The 20,493-nt window shown below is 39.8% G+C and overlaps 1 protein-coding gene across 1 annotated transcript; it reads right to left on the reverse strand.

Annotated features, from left to right (window-relative positions):
- Positions 1-17,847: 17,847 nt before the first annotated feature.
- Positions 17,848-20,036, reverse strand: LOC147626528 (uncharacterized). Its single transcript, XM_086816943.1, has one exon. It carries the CDS (start codon positions 19,973-19,975, stop codon positions 18,218-18,220), a length of 1,758 nt encoding a protein of 585 aa, XP_086673069.1. The 5' UTR covers positions 19,976-20,036; the 3' UTR covers positions 17,848-18,217.
- Between the last annotated feature and the right edge of the window lie 457 nt (positions 20,037-20,493).

Genomic DNA, 20,493 nt, shown 5'->3' on the forward strand with positions numbered 1-20,493 from the left:
CGGGCGCGGTAGAAGCAAAAGCTGCAAAAAACAATGGAAGATAAGTAAAGCCTTTTATTGAAAAAAAAAACCCAGCAATGACAATCTCACACGTGAGCATGCAAGTGAAAGGCCGATTAGAGTTTTAAAGAGTGCTAAAAGAAGTGAGTAAAGACTAGTCAAAGTGAAACTAAGTGGTAGATAGTGCTATGCAAAGGCAAGTGTGCTTGTACACCGCAGGTTATGACCGCAGTCTTAATGTCCTACAAGTGTTTAAGTTATTCCTAAGTGGCAACCCTACTCCTAAATATGAGCAATGGTGATTGGACCTTTCTTTCTTTCTTTCTTTTTTTCTCTCTCTTTTTTTTGGTGTGTATGTGTGTAAAAGATGATAAAGAGGAAGTATCCATCCCGATGAGACCCAAGCAAAGAGACCTCCACCAAGAGAATCTAAAGGCTGCTAAGTATCTCAAGGGCGACAGACCCTTTTCTTTCTTTTTGACATAAGGAGTACCCCATGAAGATGAGGGCATCGGTCTCGAGGGCCCATAATGTATCCCAGAGTCCTACCAACATCTATCAAGGCGATAGAGTCCTTGAAGGTCTTCTTCTTAATCTTTTAGACGTCAGTGTTAACCCCATGGAAACCCAAGGCATCGGCCCCAAGGTGCTAAGACAACTCAAGGTCCTACCAAGCATTCCACATGGCTGTAGACACGTCATGTCTCGATTCACTTGTATGTATTTTTTAGGGCATTATTTTTGTAATTTTTTTATTAATAGTAGCACCTAGCCCATACCTAAGAGGTAGCTACTACCACTAGGGATAACTAATATACTTTGAGAGCATAAGAACTTGGCATACTCCGTTGGCATATATCCTACACCGTCTTCAAATAGAAATACCTTCTATAAGAATCTAGAAATCACTCACCACATGGTAACAACTAATTTAAAACTTAAACCAGCCAACTGTGTGTGAACATGCAAATAATATATGCAAAAGTGAAAAGCACATAAAGAACAAAAGATTATGATCTGAATATACCTGTTGTAGTGCTCGTTGATGTTGTGCAGATTGCTTCTCTTTGCTCTTTGTAGAGGCATTGCATGTCTCCCCCCTTCCTAATTTGTGTGCATGGTAGGTGGACTATTGGGGCGTGTTTGTATGCTCTTGTTTAGCTGAGATCTCTGCAATATGTCTTATTATAATAAACAAGAAAAGAAAAGAAAAGAATAAAATTTGCTGTTGGTGCCAATCACCGAATATAGCCGAGGGGAAAAACCCAGTGGGAGAAAAGTGCCCTGGCTTGTTGATCTTATTGTGGAGTTGATGAGCTTACCCTTGCACTGGTGGTGGATCCGTGTCCACTTCTGCTGGAAAGATGGTATCAATCACTTCAGGATCTTATTATGGAGTTGATGAGCTTACCCTTGCACTGGTGGATCCGTGTCCACTTTTGTTGGAAAGATGGTATCAATCACTTTAGGATCCAAGGACAACCCTGTGCAAAAGCCGGCTTCTAGAGAAGGTGGTAGAGAAAGGAGTGCTTCCTCGCTAAAATATGGCATTGGTTCTATGAGAAGGTTAAGTAGACAATTTTGATTTTGGAATTTCTCAATATAGGTACTCATAGTGATCCAAAATTGACATGTTGAGGCTGGGGAAAGGAGGGCTTGCAAGATAGGTGGTTGCAAGTGATTTATGCATGTATCCCTCCATTGTTGTGCTTGAACCTCCTCAGGTAATCTACGTTAATTTGGTCCTTGGTCGGGTACTCTCACATCAAGACGGTTATGGCATTGGGGTGTAATTCCCACAATTTGTTTCATTAAGCCCGTGCCATATCGTCGAAAGTAAGAGCGGCATAGCCAACAAATGTGTGAAGCTTCTCCTAATATGAGTCATACACACTCTTGACAATGTGAAAATGGGTGATGCTGTTGATAGAATAAAGTGACAAAGTGATGCCCAACCACAACAAATTTCACCTAAGGGAGCATAAAAGTACCTAGAATGAGTTTGAAAAGGAGGAGCACTATAACCCCCGCGATGTTCAGGTTGAGTACTATCAGGGTCAATGCATGGTGGACATGTATCTCGCCAAGTATCCATCAGGAGGTATCTGGGCGTAGAACAATGAAATTTAGAAACTTCAAACTTTATACACTCATATCCATCACTACAATCCCTATAAAAAATAATGTAGATAAGATCATCTCAAAAAGAGGACAATCCTGTAAAGGCATAAGGAACCACATAAGAAAAAATGCATAGCAATATCTTAATCCCATTCAAACATTGATTAAATCTTAGTTTTCCCTAATGCCAAAAAACCCATAAGCGTGCATCTACTAATCCACAAGCTTTAAGCAAGCATGGAATGTAACATTCACAAACCCACAAGCTCATAGAGAGAGTCTATCCATGAATAACTCATTGCCAATGAAGTGGGCAAGAGCTTGCATCAATGGAGACTACACACACACTCACTCTCCAAGCATGCAGCATACACAAGAGAAAGAAAGAAGCATTCAACTAATCATAGATTAATCTACTTCAATGATGCTAAAACAGATTAAGAGAATGAAGTGGAGCTATACTCATTGGAGCTTGATGCTCATTAGAGTACAATAGAGAGAGAGTTAGATAGTTGCCATAGCTCGAGAGCTCAAGAGCTTCACTCAATAGCTTATGAGAATGGCAAAAAACGTCCCTTTTCTTTAGCTAACATCTCTTTTGTAGAGATGTCACTAACCCTAACCCTAGGCCTCTTTCACACATGGGCGGACAACCCCATAAGTGAGCCTTGCTTAATATACTTAGAACTCTCATTTAGAACCCACATTGGCCTAAAACGATTTACATTGCACTTCGATACAAAAATATGGAAAAATTATATGCATCTTTATGTTCCCATGGCTACAATCGCGCTCTCTCGCATTAATTGCTTCCGGCCTCCTTCCATAATCCGTGTCCCCGTGAGTGTTCCCGTGGAACATTTCCCCCTTCCTAAATCGTGCACGTCCTCGGGCGCGGTAGAAGCAAAAGCTGCAAAAAACAATGGAAGATAAGTAAAGCCTTTTATTGAAAAAAAAAACCCAGCAATGACAATCTCACACGTGAGCATGCAAGTGAAAGGCCGATTAGAGTTTTAAAGAGTGCTAAAAGAAGTGAGTAAAGACTAGTCAAAGTGAAACTAAGTGGTAGATAGTGCTATGCAAAGGCAAGTGTGCTTGTACACCGCAGGTTATGACCGCAGTCTTAATGTCCTACAAGTGTTTAAGTTATTCCTAAGTGGCAACCCTACTCCTAAATATGAGCAATGGTGATTGGACCTTTCTTTCTTTCTTTCTTTTTTTCTCTCTCTTTTTTTTGGTGTGTATGTGTGTAAAAGATGATAAAGAGGAAGTATCCATCCCGATGAGACCCAAGCAAAGAGACCTCCACCAAGAGAATCTAAAGGCTGCTAAGTATCTCAAGGGCGACAGACCCTTTTCTTTCTTTTTGACATAAGGAGTACCCCATGAAGATGAGGGCATCGGTCTCGAGGGCCCATAATGTATCCCAGAGTCCTACCAACATCTATCAAGGCGATAGAGTCCTTGAAGGTCTTCTTCTTAATCTTTTAGACGTCAGTGTTAACCCCATGGAAACCCAAGGCATCGGCCCCAAGGTGCTAAGACAACTCAAGGTCCTACCAAGCATTCCACATGGCTGTAGACACGTCATGTCTCGATTCACTTGTATGTATTTTTTAGGGCATTATTTTTGTAATTTTTTTATTAATAGTAGCACCTAGCCCATACCTAAGAGGTAGCTACTACCACTAGGGATAACTAATATACTTTGAGAGCATAAGAACTTGGCATACTCCGTTGGCATATATCCTACACCGTCTTCAAATAGAAATACCTTCTATAAGAATCTAGAAATCACTCACCACATGGTAACAACTAATTTAAAACTTAAACCAGCCAACTGTGTGTGAACATGCAAATAATATATGCAAAAGTGAAAAGCACATAAAGAACAAAAGATTATGATCTGAATATACCTGTTGTAGTGCTCGTTGATGTTGTGCAGATTGCTTCTCTTTGCTCTTTGTAGAGGCATTGCATGTCTCCCCCCTTCCTAATTTGTGTGCATGGTAGGTGGACTATTGGGGCGTGTTTGTATGCTCTTGTTTAGCTGAGATCTCTGCAATATGTCTTATTATAACAAACAAGAAAAGAAAAGAAAAGAATAAAATTTGTTGTTGGTGCCAATCACCAAATATAGCCGAGGGAAAAAACCCAGTGGGAGAAAAGTGCCCTGGCTTGTTGATCTTATTGTGGAGTTGATGAGCTTACCCTTGCACTGGTGGTGGATCCGTGTCCACTTCTGCTGGAAAGATGGTATCAATCACTTCAGGATCTTATTGTGGAGTTGATGAGCTTACCCTTGCACTGGTGGTGGATCCGTGTCCACTTTTGTTGGAAAGATGGTATCAATCACTTTAGGATCCAAGGACAACCCTGTGCAAAAGCCGGCCTCTGGAGAAGGTGGTAGAGAAAGGAGTGCTTCCTCGCTAAAATATGGCATTGGTTCTATGAGAAGGTTAACCAGACAATTTTGATTTTGGAATTTCTCAATATAGGTACTCGTAGTGATCCAAAATTGACATGTTGAGGCTGGGGAAAAGAGGGCTTGCAAGATAGGTGATTGCAAGTCATTTATGCATGTATCCCTCCATTGTTGTGCTTGAACCTCTTCAGGTAATCTACGTTAATTTGGTCCTTGGTCGGGTACTCTCACATCAAGACGGTTATGGCATTGGGGTGTAATTCCCACAATTTGTTTCATTAAGCCCGTGCCATATCGTTGAAAGTAAGAGCGGCATAGCCAACAAATGTGTGAAGCTTCTCCTAATACGAGTCATACACACTCTTGACAATGTGGAAATGGGTGATGCTGTTGATAGAATAAAGTGACAAAGTGATGCCCAACCACAACAAATTTCACCTAAGGGAGTATAAAAGTACCTAGAATGAGTTTGAAAAGGAGGAGCACTATAACCCCCGCGATGTTCAGGTTGAGTACTATCAGGGTCAATGCATGGTGGACATGTATCTCGCCAAGTATCCATCAGGAGGTATCTGGGCGTAGAACAATGAAATTTAGAAACTTCAAACTTTATACACTCATATCCATCATTACAATCCCTATTAAAAATAATGTAGATAAGATCATCTCAAAAAGAGCACAATCCTGTAAAGGCATAAGGAACCACTTTATCTCTACCTTAATTGACTCTGGTGCACATTATAATGTTCTCTCATTTGCAAATGAGAGAACATTATAATGTGCACCAGAGTCAATTAAGGTAGAGACAAAGTAGGTAGTCTCATGAAGATGAAGACACACATGAATATTGAAAGGATCGACATATTGTTCATGAGTAGAGCAAGCTGTAAGGTCAACACAGAAGCCTTGCGACGCTCCTTGGCTTTTGCAACTCTAGCTTTAGCTTCTTCTTGAGCCTGACGTTTAAGTAGGTCATGTGCTTCTTTCCGTGTCTGGGCAGCATGCATTTGTTGAAGCATGACTTCAGTTAATGGTTCATTGTATTTCTTGAGACGACTTCCATTAATGAAGTTCACCTTCTAGTGTCTCTAAATGCACTGCACCACTTGGAGTAAGCTCATTAATCACAAACGGTCCTAGGCTCTTGAGCTTTCTCTTATGCTTCTTAAGTGTGTGTACAAGAGTACAAGGTCCCCTTTTTTGAATAGGCCAGTTGTTACATTTCTATCATACCATTGCTTTTGTCTTCTCTTCTCGGCATACATCCCCATTACCGCCAATAAGCGGGTCTCATCAAGCTTTTTCAATTCATCAATGTGTTGAGAAAGCTCATGACCAGTCCAGTCCAATTGTTTATTAGCAACTCGTAGAGTAGGTACAAGAAATTCAATAGGAAGAATTTCATCTAGCCGAAAAGCAAGCTCAAATGGGGTTGTGCCCACAGATTTTTTTTAGGCTGTCCTATATGCCCAAAGAACTGAGTGCAACTTTTACTCCCAATCAGTCCTATATCCATCAACAATCTTTGTGAGTGCTGTGCAACTTTTACTCCCAATCAGTCCTATATCCATCAACAATCTTTGTGAGTGCTGTGCAGAGAATCTTGTTAGTACTCTCAGCTTAACCATTGGTCTGGGGTTGATAGGGTGCAGAACGCTTGCATAAATTCTTGAAGTAAAAACTCTATGACCTCATTCACAAAGTGCACACCTTGATCACTAACGATTTCAATAGGTAAGCCATAGCATGTAAACACGTACTCATACAAGAACTTGGCTGTGGTTCTGGCATCATTTTTGACTGTAGCCTTTGCCTCTACCCATTTGGTCAAATAGTCAGTTGTGACTAGAATATATTCGGCCTACGTGTGACGAGCTGGAGGTTTAATGGGACCGACAAAATCAATACCCCATTTGGCAAAAGCACGTGTGCTTAACATAGGCCGCAATGGGGCATATTGTCCTTTGTGATGGGAGGTTTGGTCCTTTGACAATAGTCACAATGTTTTACATATTCTTCGGCATCCATTTGTAAGGTTGGCCACCAAAGCTCAGACCACCTAATCAACTTAGCTGTGGTATTGCTCGAAAAGTGTCCACCCCCAACACCTGCATGTGCATGAGTCAAGATTTTCAAGTAGTCAACTTCACATACACACATGCGTAAGTTGCCATCCTTGCTCCTCTTGTAGAGTTGGCCCTCTATCAGTATATAGTTGGCCGCTTCAACTTCAGTAGCATGCTTTCGATATTTAGGAATTGTTTGATCAGTATGACCATGCTGAAGATAGTCCACAATATACTTACTCCAACTTGGTGTAGTTGAAATTTGGAATAATGTGACATTACGAATTGGTTGTTGAATTTGACATGAAGCACAGTTACGAACAAATTTTTCAGCATCCGCATGCATGGTAGCCCACCATTTCCCATCCTGAGTTATACGTTGCACACAAGTAGCTGATGCATGGATTCCACCAATACCCTCATGTGCCCATTCCAAGATCTCCTCATATTGGTCAGGGTTAGATATAAGCCACAACACTCCATCATTACCCTGATGATATAATCTCCCTGAGATTAACTTGAATGGTCGCCATAGGTCCACATTAGGACCCGCTAGTTGTATCTGCCCACTTGTCAAAATTTCTAAGATGGGTTCAGACCATTTAGGAGCTGTCTCTGCAAGGAAAAGTGTTGAATCTAACATATCATCATCCACACCCCCACAGGAGCTTCGCCAGAGGTGATTCGAGACAAACGATTTGCCCTAAGATGAGTTGTTCCTTTTCGGACTGCCACTTCAAAATCAAACTCAAGAAGGATGACAAACCAGCTCACAATCCTTCCAGTTGCACAAGGCTTATTCACCAAATATAGCAGTGCTTGATGGTCCACAAAAAATATAAATTTGTTTGCCAAAAGGTAATGGCGAAACTTTTTCACTGCATATATCATGCACAAACCTTCTCTTTCTATTGTGGTTTAATTCTTCTCAGCATTGTTCTAGCATATGAGATTGGGAAATCCTTATTATGTTCTCCTGATTGAGCCAAAATACATCCAATTACAAAGTTTGAAGCATCAATATGGACATGAAAGATTTGGTTCCAATCTGGTGCCCGTAAGATGGGTGCAGTCACTAATGCTTACTTCAACTTTTCAAAGGATTCCTCACACTCGTCAGTCCAATTAAACTTTACAAGAAGAGCATATAATGGTCTGGCTAGGACAGCGTACATGTAGATGAATCGACGATAATAGCCACAATGTCCCATGAATATTTGTACCCCTTTAGGGTTGATAGGCCAAGGTAATGAGACAATGATATCAATTTTATCCATATCTATTGAAGTATCATTGCGAGAAACAATATGGCCCAAAATTTTCCCTTGTCTTACCATGAATTTGCACTTGTCAGGATTCAAGCATATACGATAAACTTGACACTTTTGAAACACAAGTCTGAGGTGTTCTATATGATCATCACGCTCTTGTGAGTGAACACATAAATCATCCATGAAGATCTCAAGAAATAGCCTAAGGTACTCCTTGAATACACGACTCATCAACCGCTAAAAGGTTGCAGGTGCATTTGTTAGACCAAATGGCATAACACGATAGGCAAAGATGCCATCTTCAGTAGCAAAGGCTGTCTTGTGTTGATCCTTTGGATCAATTGACACTTGATTGTAACCGGAGAATCCATCCAAGAAACTATATGCCTTTTTCCCTGCAACTCGTTCCAAAACATGATCCGTGATTGGAAGTGGGTAATGATCACGTACAGTAGCTGCATTTACCTTCTTGAGGTTTGCACATACTCGAAGTTTTCCATTTTTCTTGGGCAGCACCACTACAATAGGGGAGACCCATTTAGTGTGTTCAATCTCATAGATAAATTCTGCCTCTAAGAGCTTGTCTATTTCTTCTTTTATCTTTCGTGCAAAATTCTCATTGTAAGTATAAGGACGTTGCTTGGAAGGCTTTGCATCCTCTCGCAACGGAATTGTATGCTGACATATGCTTGGATCAACTCCTTTGAGGTCTTTATAACTCCAAGCAAAAACATCGCAATACTCCTTTATTGTTTGAATTAATAACTTCTCCTCATCTAAGGAAAAGTCTATGGCAATACTCCTTTATTGTTTGAATTAATAACTTCTCCTCATCTAAGGAAAAGTCTATGGCAATCCACACATAGCGAGGCTCTTCTCCTGGCTTAGCGATATCAATTTTTTTTGCATCTTTTGGACCATCATATGAAACCCCTGGCATGCTTGGCTTTTGTTGCATGGGCTTTTGTTGCATGGGCTGTTGAAGAACAATCTTCTGATCTTGAAGAGTGTACTGTGTGAAGTTGGGGGGAACATTGAGGCCTTGTTCTTGTCCACTTGAGTCATCACTAATTGAAGACCATGCGGTTTTGAGCTCTCTTTTGCAATCTTGCATCAGAGTTTTTTGTTTAACCGTTATCTTTGCACTTCTGACACTCTCTTTTGAATCTGTTTGAGACTTGAGTTTTTGTTTTGGTCTCTTTGTTTTTTTACGATTTTTAATAGTTTTTAGCTTTTCTCCTGGTTGGAATCCATCTGATTGTTTTACTTGGTCTTTGATACTATCTTGTGCTTGGACATAGTATAGATATCCATTTTTTCCTGAGAAGTGAGGTGGTGGTTGAGAGTGTTCATTCTTAAACTCCTCGTTTTCTCCCGATAGTACAAATCATCTAAAAGGTCACGTGGTTGTACCATTCGTATAGCAATAATGTCATATCCATCTGAGTCACAAAATTGAATTGGCTTAGGTAAAGCACATGTTGATAATGTTGCAAGGACATGACTCCATTCTAGGGGATCAATTAAGTGCTCAGGGAAGGGTTGTGGAATGTATGCCTCGTCTGATACACTTCGATTACCCTTAAGTCTCTCAATGTTGAAATCCTTACATGAGGCTCCACACATCCACAGATCTTCTCGCCCATTTGAAAATAATTGTATCCCCAATCTTGAATCATTTGAAATTGTCGCATGAATGGTCTACCCAATATCACTTTTCATAGTTAGGATGTTTTTCAAAATCCACTACTAACACCATATTAGTGAATTTGGGAATTTTCCAATTCCCATTTTTGAATACTTAAAAAAGGGGGACATGGATAACATGTTTATAAGTTTCTCAAAACCCTATCATATGACCTATCGTTGCGCTTGAAAAATGGAATCTAAAGAGCTATAAAGCGCTCATTTTGGATTAGTGGTGTTCAAGTTATGGTTAATCCAAACTTTTGACCACGTGTCCCAAACTTGTGGGAAATTCCCATATTCCCCAATATGGTGTTTACTGTGAATGTGTGCTCATATTCAATCCCACATGTGGTGACCAATATGTTCTCTAGCAACCCAATGGGATGTTCTAAGCTTCCATCTGCTAGCTACAAGCGCATCCTGGTACTCCTAATAGCTGGTTCGCCCCATTTTTCCCAAATGGACCTTGTTACAATGCCCACTCCTGCACCACTGTTAAGTATTGCAGTTGAAGCTACTTTTCGCACTTCTAATGAGAGGGTAGCATTTCCCTGATCGTCCTCACAAAATTTTCCTACTTTGTTGATAGGAACAAGCATAACATGCTTTGTCTCAGGGTGTATAGTACAATGATGGTGACTCTTTTGTAGCAATACCTGCTCTGATAAACATGTGGTAATATCATTCCACAACTCTGGTCGAAGCTTTATCAAATCAAGCAAAGGTAAGGTAGAAGCCACTGGTGCTAACAAAATAGCTTGCATGATATCCATATCCATCTTTGTCAACCTTCTATGCATGGAGGGTATCCTCAAGGTTTGAGAATAGTTCTCACATTCTCCCAAATAAGATGGTAAGGTTTTCATTGTATGCTTACTTCTAGGAGAAACAATTGTTTGAACTTCCTCCTAGATGCTTGGGCGTCTAAAGTTGTTTTCTGTGCCCCTGGTAAAATCCACTTCAGAGAATGGAGGTGAAATAATAGAGGACATATTCTCATTAACTTTCTCATGAACTACTGTCCACATCTCAGTTGCCATGTCCTCATTATTATCAATAACTTCATCATTGCATGGGAAGGCAAGACTAGGTGGTGGCAGAATGCCTTCTTTCAATGGGGTGTCAACTCGGGGGGGTCACTATATGTAAAATATCCCTATCGCGTGCGTTCAAGGCCTATATTTTAAATCCCTTATTTGTGAATTTTTTAATCTATATAATATCCCCTTTTCTTTATGAATCTATAAATTTTTTTGAAAAAGTTTTAAATCATACCCTTACGTAAATATATTTCTGTAAGTTTCATAAATTAAAATTATGCTTCTGTTGAACGCACGTGATATTCACATTTTTTTGTGAGTGACCCCCCGAGGGTGTCAATTGGTGCAGACTTCTCGCTATGAGCTTGTACGAGATTTCCCGGGTTCTCGAAGTGCTCAGGTACCTACTTGAACCTTATATGTATAAAGATTTAGCCTTTAAACTTTAAGTTTATATCTCTATCTCAATCATCTCATTTTAAAATAGGTCGGACATCATGCATGTCTGATTTGCGGACCATCACTTGTTTTCGGAACCCGTCTACGCTTAAGAACGTGGTGTATGACAAACATCATCGATTTCTCCCTCCTTCACATCCAAAGTATGTGCCACATGATGTCTCCCCACTTGTGACGAGAGGTAGAGATTAGTTTGAGACATGGAGAAGCACTCCCATTTCACCACCAAATGGGATGTCTAGACACTCAATCTTCTTTCGACTTCCATATTGGTGTGACATGAAGATCAATCATCTCTTAGATTCCATGCATATCTAAAAAAATGTGGCAACAAATATTTGGGACCATTTAATTGGAAAGAGATATAAATGGTGCAAGGGATGACTAACAAAATAGTGGACGCCTTCAAAGTGCATGGCCAATTGAAAGTGAGAGTGGCAAAATAATCCTACCAAAGGCACCATGGGTATTAACCCAAGAGGGAGTACAATAAGGTGAAAAGTGTGATTACCTCTTTTCATACACCAATGGGAGTAATGCATCATTGAAGGGTGCCTTCTCAAAGACCAAAAAGAAAGGAGAGTAACAATTATATGGCCTCAAGACACATGATTGGCACAAGAAGATATTACATGTATATAAATATTCACTTATTCATTTTCTCTTTGTGGTACATAATTTGTAAGCTCATATATACTAAAAGCTCATATACTATCTTCCATTTTTTTCTATGCATAGTTTATTCTTTCAATGGCTATAACTCGTTGTGGAGACAAAAAGGTGAGAGGCTATTTACAAAATGGTAAGCTTGGTGAGGTATGAATCTTCTCTTCAATTCACTAAGTTATATTGCTTATTTGGAATTCTCATGCGCTCACAAGTTATGTATTGGTAAATAGTACACATAATTGCTATGTATGTAGGTACATATTCTTAAAGGAGATAGCTCCTACATCCATTGAGATGGCTTGTCTCAATGGCTATTGAGGTAGTGTGTATGATTAAGGATAACTTTTCTAGAACAATTCTCACTATCTAATTTCATGTTGTGGTGCATTTGGTTGATGAAGTGGCATTGTGTGGTGTTGTTCATGTTCGATGGATGTTTTTTCTTGAAAGGTTTATGAAAACCTTAAAGGACTTTGTGAGACAAAGAGTAAGTCCAAAAACAAGCATGGCAAAAGGATGGTTGATGCAAGAGTCTCTTGTGTATATCTCAAATCAATCTCGCATAGATCCTTCCATGCCATGATTGTGGAGCAATGAGGAGGATGACCGACTAATCACTAATATGCCTCACGAAAAAGGAAGGCAACGAAGACTAGACAAAACATTACACCACAAGGTGAATACATTCTATATTCTAAATAGTCCCATCATGGAGAAGTGGATTTGGAGATACAAGGATGCAGTCAATAGACGAAAGGATGAGAGAAGAGCTTTAAGAAGAGAAAATAGACACTGACCATTCCCACCTAGCTTGGAACGTCTACCAAATGTGATCAATATAGAATGGCTTTGCATCATAATATCGATGGCATTACAAAATGGAGAGATGATGACAAGAGAAGATCATGAGTATGCAAGAGGATGTGACCCTCAAGTAAGTACATTCTTCATCTCTATCTCACGTATATACCTTGTTTAATGCACTATACTAAATGTCATGCTTTTGTTTAATGTTAATACAAACTATATAATGCAATATGGTCAGAGGGAAGGCACTTTCACATGGAGCATGTGGATTGATTGTGGTGTGATGGTTGGGGAAACTTTTGAGCAAGAAAGTTGAGCCAGTATACTTGATACCAATGCCATGGTGGACAATCTTGAGTATTATGAAACTATTCAGGATATTCTTGAGGTTGGATTTATATCATTTAGTCTATTCATCTTTGATGTCAAATGGTTCAAGGTGATATATAGACGTGCTTAAGCAACCGTGAAGAAACATCCAATTAATGGCTTCATTCAAATTGATTCCACCAAGTTTTGGAATGATGAGAAAGATACCCTCGTACTACCCCAACATTGTCAACCGGTTAGTAGCCCAACCAATCCCAAACTAAATCTTGATGTAGTATAATAAAACTGTAACCCCTTTTCTTTGTGATATTAGGTTGTATTTCAACGTCGATCGAATTGATCCAAAGTGGTGGTATGTTATACAAGTTTTTCCTCGTTCAAAACATATCTTTCAAGACCAAGATGTGGAGGCCGAATCTCTGGATGAGGTGAAAGTACTACCTCAAATCAGCTCATTGGAAGAAGATGATAAAGAAAACATTTTGGATGGGCTGATGAAGAGCATGAGGAACATCAATCGGAAGAAGATGATGAGTCACCTATTAATCATGGCAATGCTTCATTGGATCATGATAGTGATATTGATATTGATATGGAACCCCATCTTTTCATTGAGATTCCATTAGATATAGACATTGATGAAGCAACACATATGGATTTATTATAAGATGGGATTATAGATTCATGATCTTGACATCGTTTCGCTTCTCAAAAGTTTTCAACTATCTTTTTTTTTTTGGGCTCGAAACATGGCTCCAAGGGTTTTAATGAATGTTTTTAAAAAAAACTATATATCATTTTCTTTGTTATGTGACATGTATTTTTAAAATTTAGTATCCAACAACTCTTTGGAATTTCATAATGCAGCAAAAATAGTAGCATATTTTCACTGTTATTTTCGTGGTTCAGTAGCAAAATCACAGTATAGCAGTAAAATTTTAATGTTAAAGATGTTGCTCAGCAATGGAATTTCACTGCTATAAACACTGTGGAGTAGAAAAGTTTCATTGTTAATAGCGCTGCCCCAGCAGCAGCAACATTTCAATTTACGAAGCAGCGAACGAAATCCTCCACATCCTGATAAACAAAGTGCTGCTGAAATGCTAATGTGCCCTCGACATGTTGTAGTGTAAGCTCTATGCATAATCCTTGTGCATAAAGCTCTATAAAGTTTTATGGATAAAGACTATATGCATAGCTTTATGCATAAATTTATGCATAAAGCCTATGTATAGCTTTGTGCATAGCCTAACGCATATAGGCTATATGGATAAATCCTTTATGTATAGTTTTTATGCATAGGCTATGCATGAAAATCCTTTATGGATAAATCCTTCATAGCCTAATGCATATAGGCTATATGGATAAATCCTTTATGTATAGTTTTTATGCATAGGCTATGTATAAGCCGCTATGCATAGCCCATGTAAAAAGCTTATGCATATGCTATGCATAAAACCTATGCATAAGCCTAGGTTTAATGCAAAGAGGCTTTATGCATAAGAGTTTTTTAAAATCTCTATGCATAAAGGCTTAATGCAAAGAGGCTTTATGCATAGACTTTATGCATAAAGCTCTATGCATACGCTTGTGCATAAATCTCTATGCACAGTTTTATGCATAAAGCTCTATGCATAATCTTGTGCATAAATGTCTATTCACAATTTTATGCATAAAGCTCTATGCATAAGCTTGTGCAAAAATCTCTATGCATAAAGCCTTTATGCATAGGCTATGCACTATGCATAGCTTTATGTATAAAGCCTATGTATAGCTTTATGCATAGAGGCTATATGCATAATTTGGTTTTAAACTATATTGTTCCCTTTAATTTAATTGTATCATTTTTTAATTATTTTTTTAGAGGGAGGTTATTGGGTGTGACCAACCAAAAGACCAGTATGATTATGGGTATAGAGCCGCTGATCTGTAATTGTGGACTTGGATTCATACGCGAGGTGTGTGTTTGCACGAGTCCATCGGGGACTCAAGCTGATGAGGTAAGTAACACATAAGCTCTTCTCTTATCTATATGTTGTCTTAATTATTTTATATTTACCTTACTCTTGTTTGCATGTATGATGGATGAAGAGAAAGAGGAAGAGAAAGATTCAGACTATGAATGTGAAGTAAGAGAAGATGAACATGGGCCGGAGGATTCCGATGAAGATTCTGGTTAGCCATCCATTTCTTGTTTTCTTTTGTATATGGCTAAAGAACTTACCATTGCGGTAATGTTTTATGTGGCCAGCCGTTAATGTTTTGTAATTACTTGAACTTGATGTATTTTCAGTAAAATCGAGCAATATAAATTAATTTTTGTTCACTTGCATCTTTAAAGTTTTACTTTGTTTTTAAAGTTTTAATGTGTTTGTATTAAATAAAAGTTGGGGTAGACTGGGAAGTCTTGTGATGACTCCCCAGTCTGCCTTAACGTTTTTTTATAGGTTAGGAGATCACCTGTAGCCATATTTCACTTCTATTTTTGCTACCGAGAAACAATCTCATTGCAATGAAAATAGTAGCGTTTCTAGCAGCAAAAGCCTCACATCTCTGTGCCCTTGTAATTTCAAAATCATTGCTAGAGTGCAAAGGTTAACAATGAATTCTTGGGAGTTGAGGGGCTAGAAAGTTACTATTGTGGTCCTATAAGCGAAAAGCCAAACGATGCATTCAATCCAATGGTGGATGTTATAAAAAACGGGAGACTTTGTGGGCATATTCCTACCACTGAAGCCAATCAAACTATTTGGTTGAGAGTGGAATGAGCTAATGTAAATAAATGTAAACACTTTGAAAACTATAAAAAAGTATCAACACAATATTGGCCACCCATTTAGCAAAAAGGAGTGTAAATGGTACATAATTGTATATAAATTACTGGAATAAGCATTGGGATGTATAACAAGAAAGACTAACTTTATAAGCAAAGATGTTGATTTCATTGTATGGGCATGAGTGACATTCAAGGGTCAAATAACACCTCGTAGGATCAAAATACCTAGTGTTGCTAAGAAGGTCCAAGAGAGTCTCAAACTAGCTAGTGGAGAAAAATAATCCAATGATCACTTGCAATACTTTGTGATGTTTCCTATTTGAGAAGTATTGTAACTTTTTTAAAAGGCCTACACGATCACTATCTTTTATGTAGCATTGAGCAATTTTATTTTCAATTAATGTATTCACGGAATGGTATTTTTTTAGCAACCATGTCTAGGTCAAATTGCAAGTCTCCAAATTGACATGACCTTGACATTGAGTGGGCTCAACTTTTATAAAAGGTATTTATAAGCACCACAAACAAAGATTACCAACCTTTGATGAACACCACAAACAAATACCTTTTATAAATACCTTTTATAAAAGGCATTTATAAACACGACAAACAAAGATTACCAACCTTTGATGAAGCTGTTTATGAATATAGAATCAAATTTCTTTCAAAGATATTTACATCATGTGGACACAAATTTTGGAAAAGGTGTTGGCAACACCATAGTCAAAGATATTTATTAACACAAAAAAAAATTCTTGAACGCAATCAAATATATTTATTAACACATAAATTTGTGAAATGATCCACCTAATTTAAGATAAAAGATGTTGTAAACCAATTTAATATAACTAATTTGAAGAGCCTGATTATTAAAATATTTCCAAAATTATTGAACTATGGGTAACGTGCATTTCAAGATTCTCAAAATATAGAGCTTTACTCACGGTTACTAAAATAGTCTTGACTAGTTTGTATTGTGCACAGATTCCAATCTACAATGATTAAATGTAGATAATTGCCTACTAAAAGGATTTTTACTTGGTTGAAAAATTAAATAAAGATTTCATTTTTGGGATCAATGCATGTTCTAACTGACCATATGTACTTATTCATGATTTTGATATTAAGTGAGCATATACCTCCTTTGAAGTTGTGAATAGCTCCAAGCTTGAGGGGTCCTCATTAATGCATTGTAAAATCCTATTTGTTTTTATTGAAGATCTAATGGTTGAGATCTTCAAACTGTTGAATATGGTGGATGATATAAGGCAAGGTCATCATGGAAGAGTAAAAGTGAACATGAAAGTGTTATTTAAGTGCGGTTGTGGGATGAAAGGAATCCTTGAAAAATCCAAAATGTAGCATTTAGTGTAATGATGAAAGTGTGCTTTTCAAGCGAACAAAATTGAGATTTAACTCCCCCGTCACTTATATTGTCATACCTATATGCCCAACATCTTTTTGTGTTTTATTTTCAACATCAACCTCTCCTCCATTTCTAGACATTTTTGCACTTTTTTTTTCCATGAGGTCTTATTCCATTCCTAGTTGCACACGGGAATTTCACCCGGCTACACACACACACACACACACACACACTCAAGTACCACAAGGGGGTACCACCGTTCTTTATATGAGTGGACAAGATGCAAGACGAACCCAACAAGTTAGTCGCTCGGCCGATTGGAGTGAACACCCTACACAGCTTTGGTAGAATTGGGCGTCGTAAGTCAAGTCACAATCTTTGATGTCCATGGCAAATATCGTCCTTTGATCCAGAGTGTAAGCTTGAAGGGCAAGCATTGCACACTGTTGTCATCACCACAGGATCACCAAAGAGAAAGGTGGAAGCAAGCACCATGACGATCGAATGATGATGGCCTAAGGAGTGCGGATGGCTGCCTATGTGCCTACCTATACGCGAACACACCCTTAGTATAAGATGTCCCCAAGAAGATTTGAACCCTAAACCTCCCGTAGAAAGTCCAAAGTCTTATCCACTAGGTTGGTGCCTTGCAGACATTTGCAATGTAATTTGGAAACACGAGATAAGTTCTTTCAAAGTAGTGTGGACACATGTTCTCTTTCTCTTCAATGTAATTTGGAAACACAAGATTAGTTCTTTCAAGGTAGTATGAACAAATGTTTTCCCTAAAACCAACCTAGCCCATGCTACGTGTCATAACACCTTAATTGTTACAATGCCATTCCACTAATAGGATGGTGAACATAAAAATAGACAACACCAAGGGAGTTTTCCTCATACCTCTTCTATTTGAAAGAAAGCAGGAAGGGAGTTTCGAAACAAACACTTGCTTGGTACTGGTGAAGATTATAATAGACAACACCAAGAGAGTCTTCTCATACACATCTCCCCTTTTAAAGAAGACAGAAAGGAGAGTCTTCAAGAAGACAGAAAGGAGAGTCTTCTCATACACATCTTCCCTTTGAAAGAAGACAGAATTAAGGAGAGACTTGTCATGCACATCTTCCCTTTGAAAGAAAGCAGGGTAGGAGTTTATACAAACAAACACTTGCTTGCTACTGGTTGTACATTTACCAAACTACCAGTCGAATGAATTGTCGTTGTCGAATGAATTGTCGTAACTGCCACCACTATGGTCTAATGAATTGTCGTAAATGCCACCACTATTGTCGACAGAGTTGTCGACGTAGCTGCCACTGCCATAGTCGAGTGAATTGTCGTAGTTGCCGCTATGGTCGAATGAATCGTGGTAAATGCCACCACTATTGTCGACAGAGTTGTCGAGGTAGCTACCACTGCCATAGTCGAATGAATCTTCGTAGTTGCCGCTATGGTCGAATGAATTGTGGTTAATGCCACCACCACTGTCGACAGAATTGTCGACGTAGCTGCCACTGCTATAGGCGACTGAATTATTGTCGTAGTTGCCACCATTGTGGACGGAGCTGTGAGGATACGAGTTTGGGTTGTAGAAGCAATTTTGGAAGGCCTCATTCACAGCTCTCTGGGTAGCTGCCACCGCTACTGTCTCTATGAGCCGAGTACCGAATTGCGAACCGGAAGCTGAAGGCGTTGGCTGATGGTAACTCGAGAAACGAGGAGGCGCATTAGCTGCGGAGGGTGCTCTCCCCTGGCGCATTGGGGCCTGCGATTCACCATAACCCCTTGCCAACGGATGCCGAGTACCGAGTTGCGAACCGGAAGCTTGTACTGGCGTCGGCCGCCTTTGGCCGTCACTACGAGGAGGAGGAACATTAACGGAGCGCCCTGCTCCTTGCTCACGCATCGGGGCCTTCGATGGATAAGCCCTTGCGAGCGGATGTCGAAGATTTGCGCACGACAGATGAAGATCAAATTTACAGACCGGGCAATGATATACCCATCTCGTTCCGATTGCGCTGCAAGCGTCGCACCAGAATGAACTACTGTCGTAGGGCGGCTTCAGCAGCAGCTCCAGGCGATGCTGGGGGTGTTGACGATGCAGAGGGCGGCGTGGAAGTGATGCACACACAGGGTGAAGGTCGAAATTGCAGCTTCTGCAGCTATAGACGAAACCAAGGACGCGTTGGCCGCACGCGTTGCATGAGATCTGTCGAAGTTCTGCTGGACCGGTACTATTGTGAAGGGAAAGGCGGAGGTGATGAGGGTGAGCCCAGTGGAGGAGACTTGAGGGAGGTGCGTTGTTCGTTGCACAGGCGGGGTGGACATGGAATTGGCAGTCGGAGCATTCGTGTACAGGTCCTGAGCCTTGAATATAGCAGACGTTGCAGATGAAGCTCGGATGCGATGTGTAAGTGAGCTTATGGATCATTGATGCAGCTAGTGAAGAGAAGCGCGTCGGCGCCTTCGATGGATAATCTCTTGCGAGAGGATGCCGAAGATTTGCGCACGACAGATGAAGGTCGAATTGACAGACCCGGCAATGGTATACCCATGTCGTTCCGGTTGCATTGCAGGAGTTGCACCGGAATGAACCGCTGCCGTAGGGCGGCGTCAGCAGCAGCTCCAGGCGATGCTGGGGGTGTTGAAGATGCAGAGGGCGGCGTGGAAGTGATGCACACACAGGGTGAAGGTCGAAGTTGCAGCTTCTGCAGCTATAGACGAAACCAAAGACGCGTTGGCCGCAGGCGTCGCATGAGATCTGTCGAGGTTCTGCTGGGGAAAGGCGGAGGTGATGAGGGTGAGACCAGTGGAGGAGACTGGAGGGAGGTTCGTTGTTCGTTGCATGGAATTGGCAATCGGAGCATTCGTGGACGGGTCCTGAGCCTTGAATACAGCAGACGTTGCAGATGAAGCTCGGATGCGAGGTGTAAGTGAGCTTATGGATCATTGACATTGTTGCAGCTAGAGAACTAGCGGAAAGCTTGATGAGGGCAAGGGCGCAAGCTTAGCTTGGAGCTTGCAAAACCAGCGGAGCTTGGAGCCCAGCACTCCCAGCAGCTAGATTTAATCTTCGTTTGCAGGCATTCGTGAGGGGAGCTTTCGCGTCGTTGAACGAGTCCATTGCGCGTTGTCAGTGCAAGAAAAGGGATGAGTAGCTTGACACATCTTAGATGGGCCAAAACAAATTAGATACAAACGAGTAGCTTGACCCATCTTGGATGGGCCAAAAACAAATCTCTTATATATATATATATATATATATATATATGTATGAGTACAGCACAAACTCCCAACAACTTGCAAGACGATTTGAAGGTTGCAAGTTATATATATGTATATGTATATATATATATATATATATATGTATGTATGTACATGTATGTATGTACATGTATGTATATATATATATAAAATTTTAACTATGATTTTTTTATATACATACACATATGTATGTGTGTGTATATATAATTT

The sequence above is a fragment of the Cibotium barometz genome, chromosome 22, assembly GCF_041138505.1.
Source record: "Cibotium barometz isolate CiBa-2024 chromosome 22, ASM4113850v1, whole genome shotgun sequence".
In the NCBI taxonomy this organism is placed as follows: domain Eukaryota; kingdom Viridiplantae; phylum Streptophyta; class Polypodiopsida; order Cyatheales; family Cibotiaceae; genus Cibotium; species Cibotium barometz.

Coding starts and splice junctions, on each gene's coding strand:
- LOC147626528 (XM_086816943.1), bottom strand. CDS start 19,975: ATGTCAATGATCCATAAGCTCACTTACACCTCGCATCCGAGCTTCATC.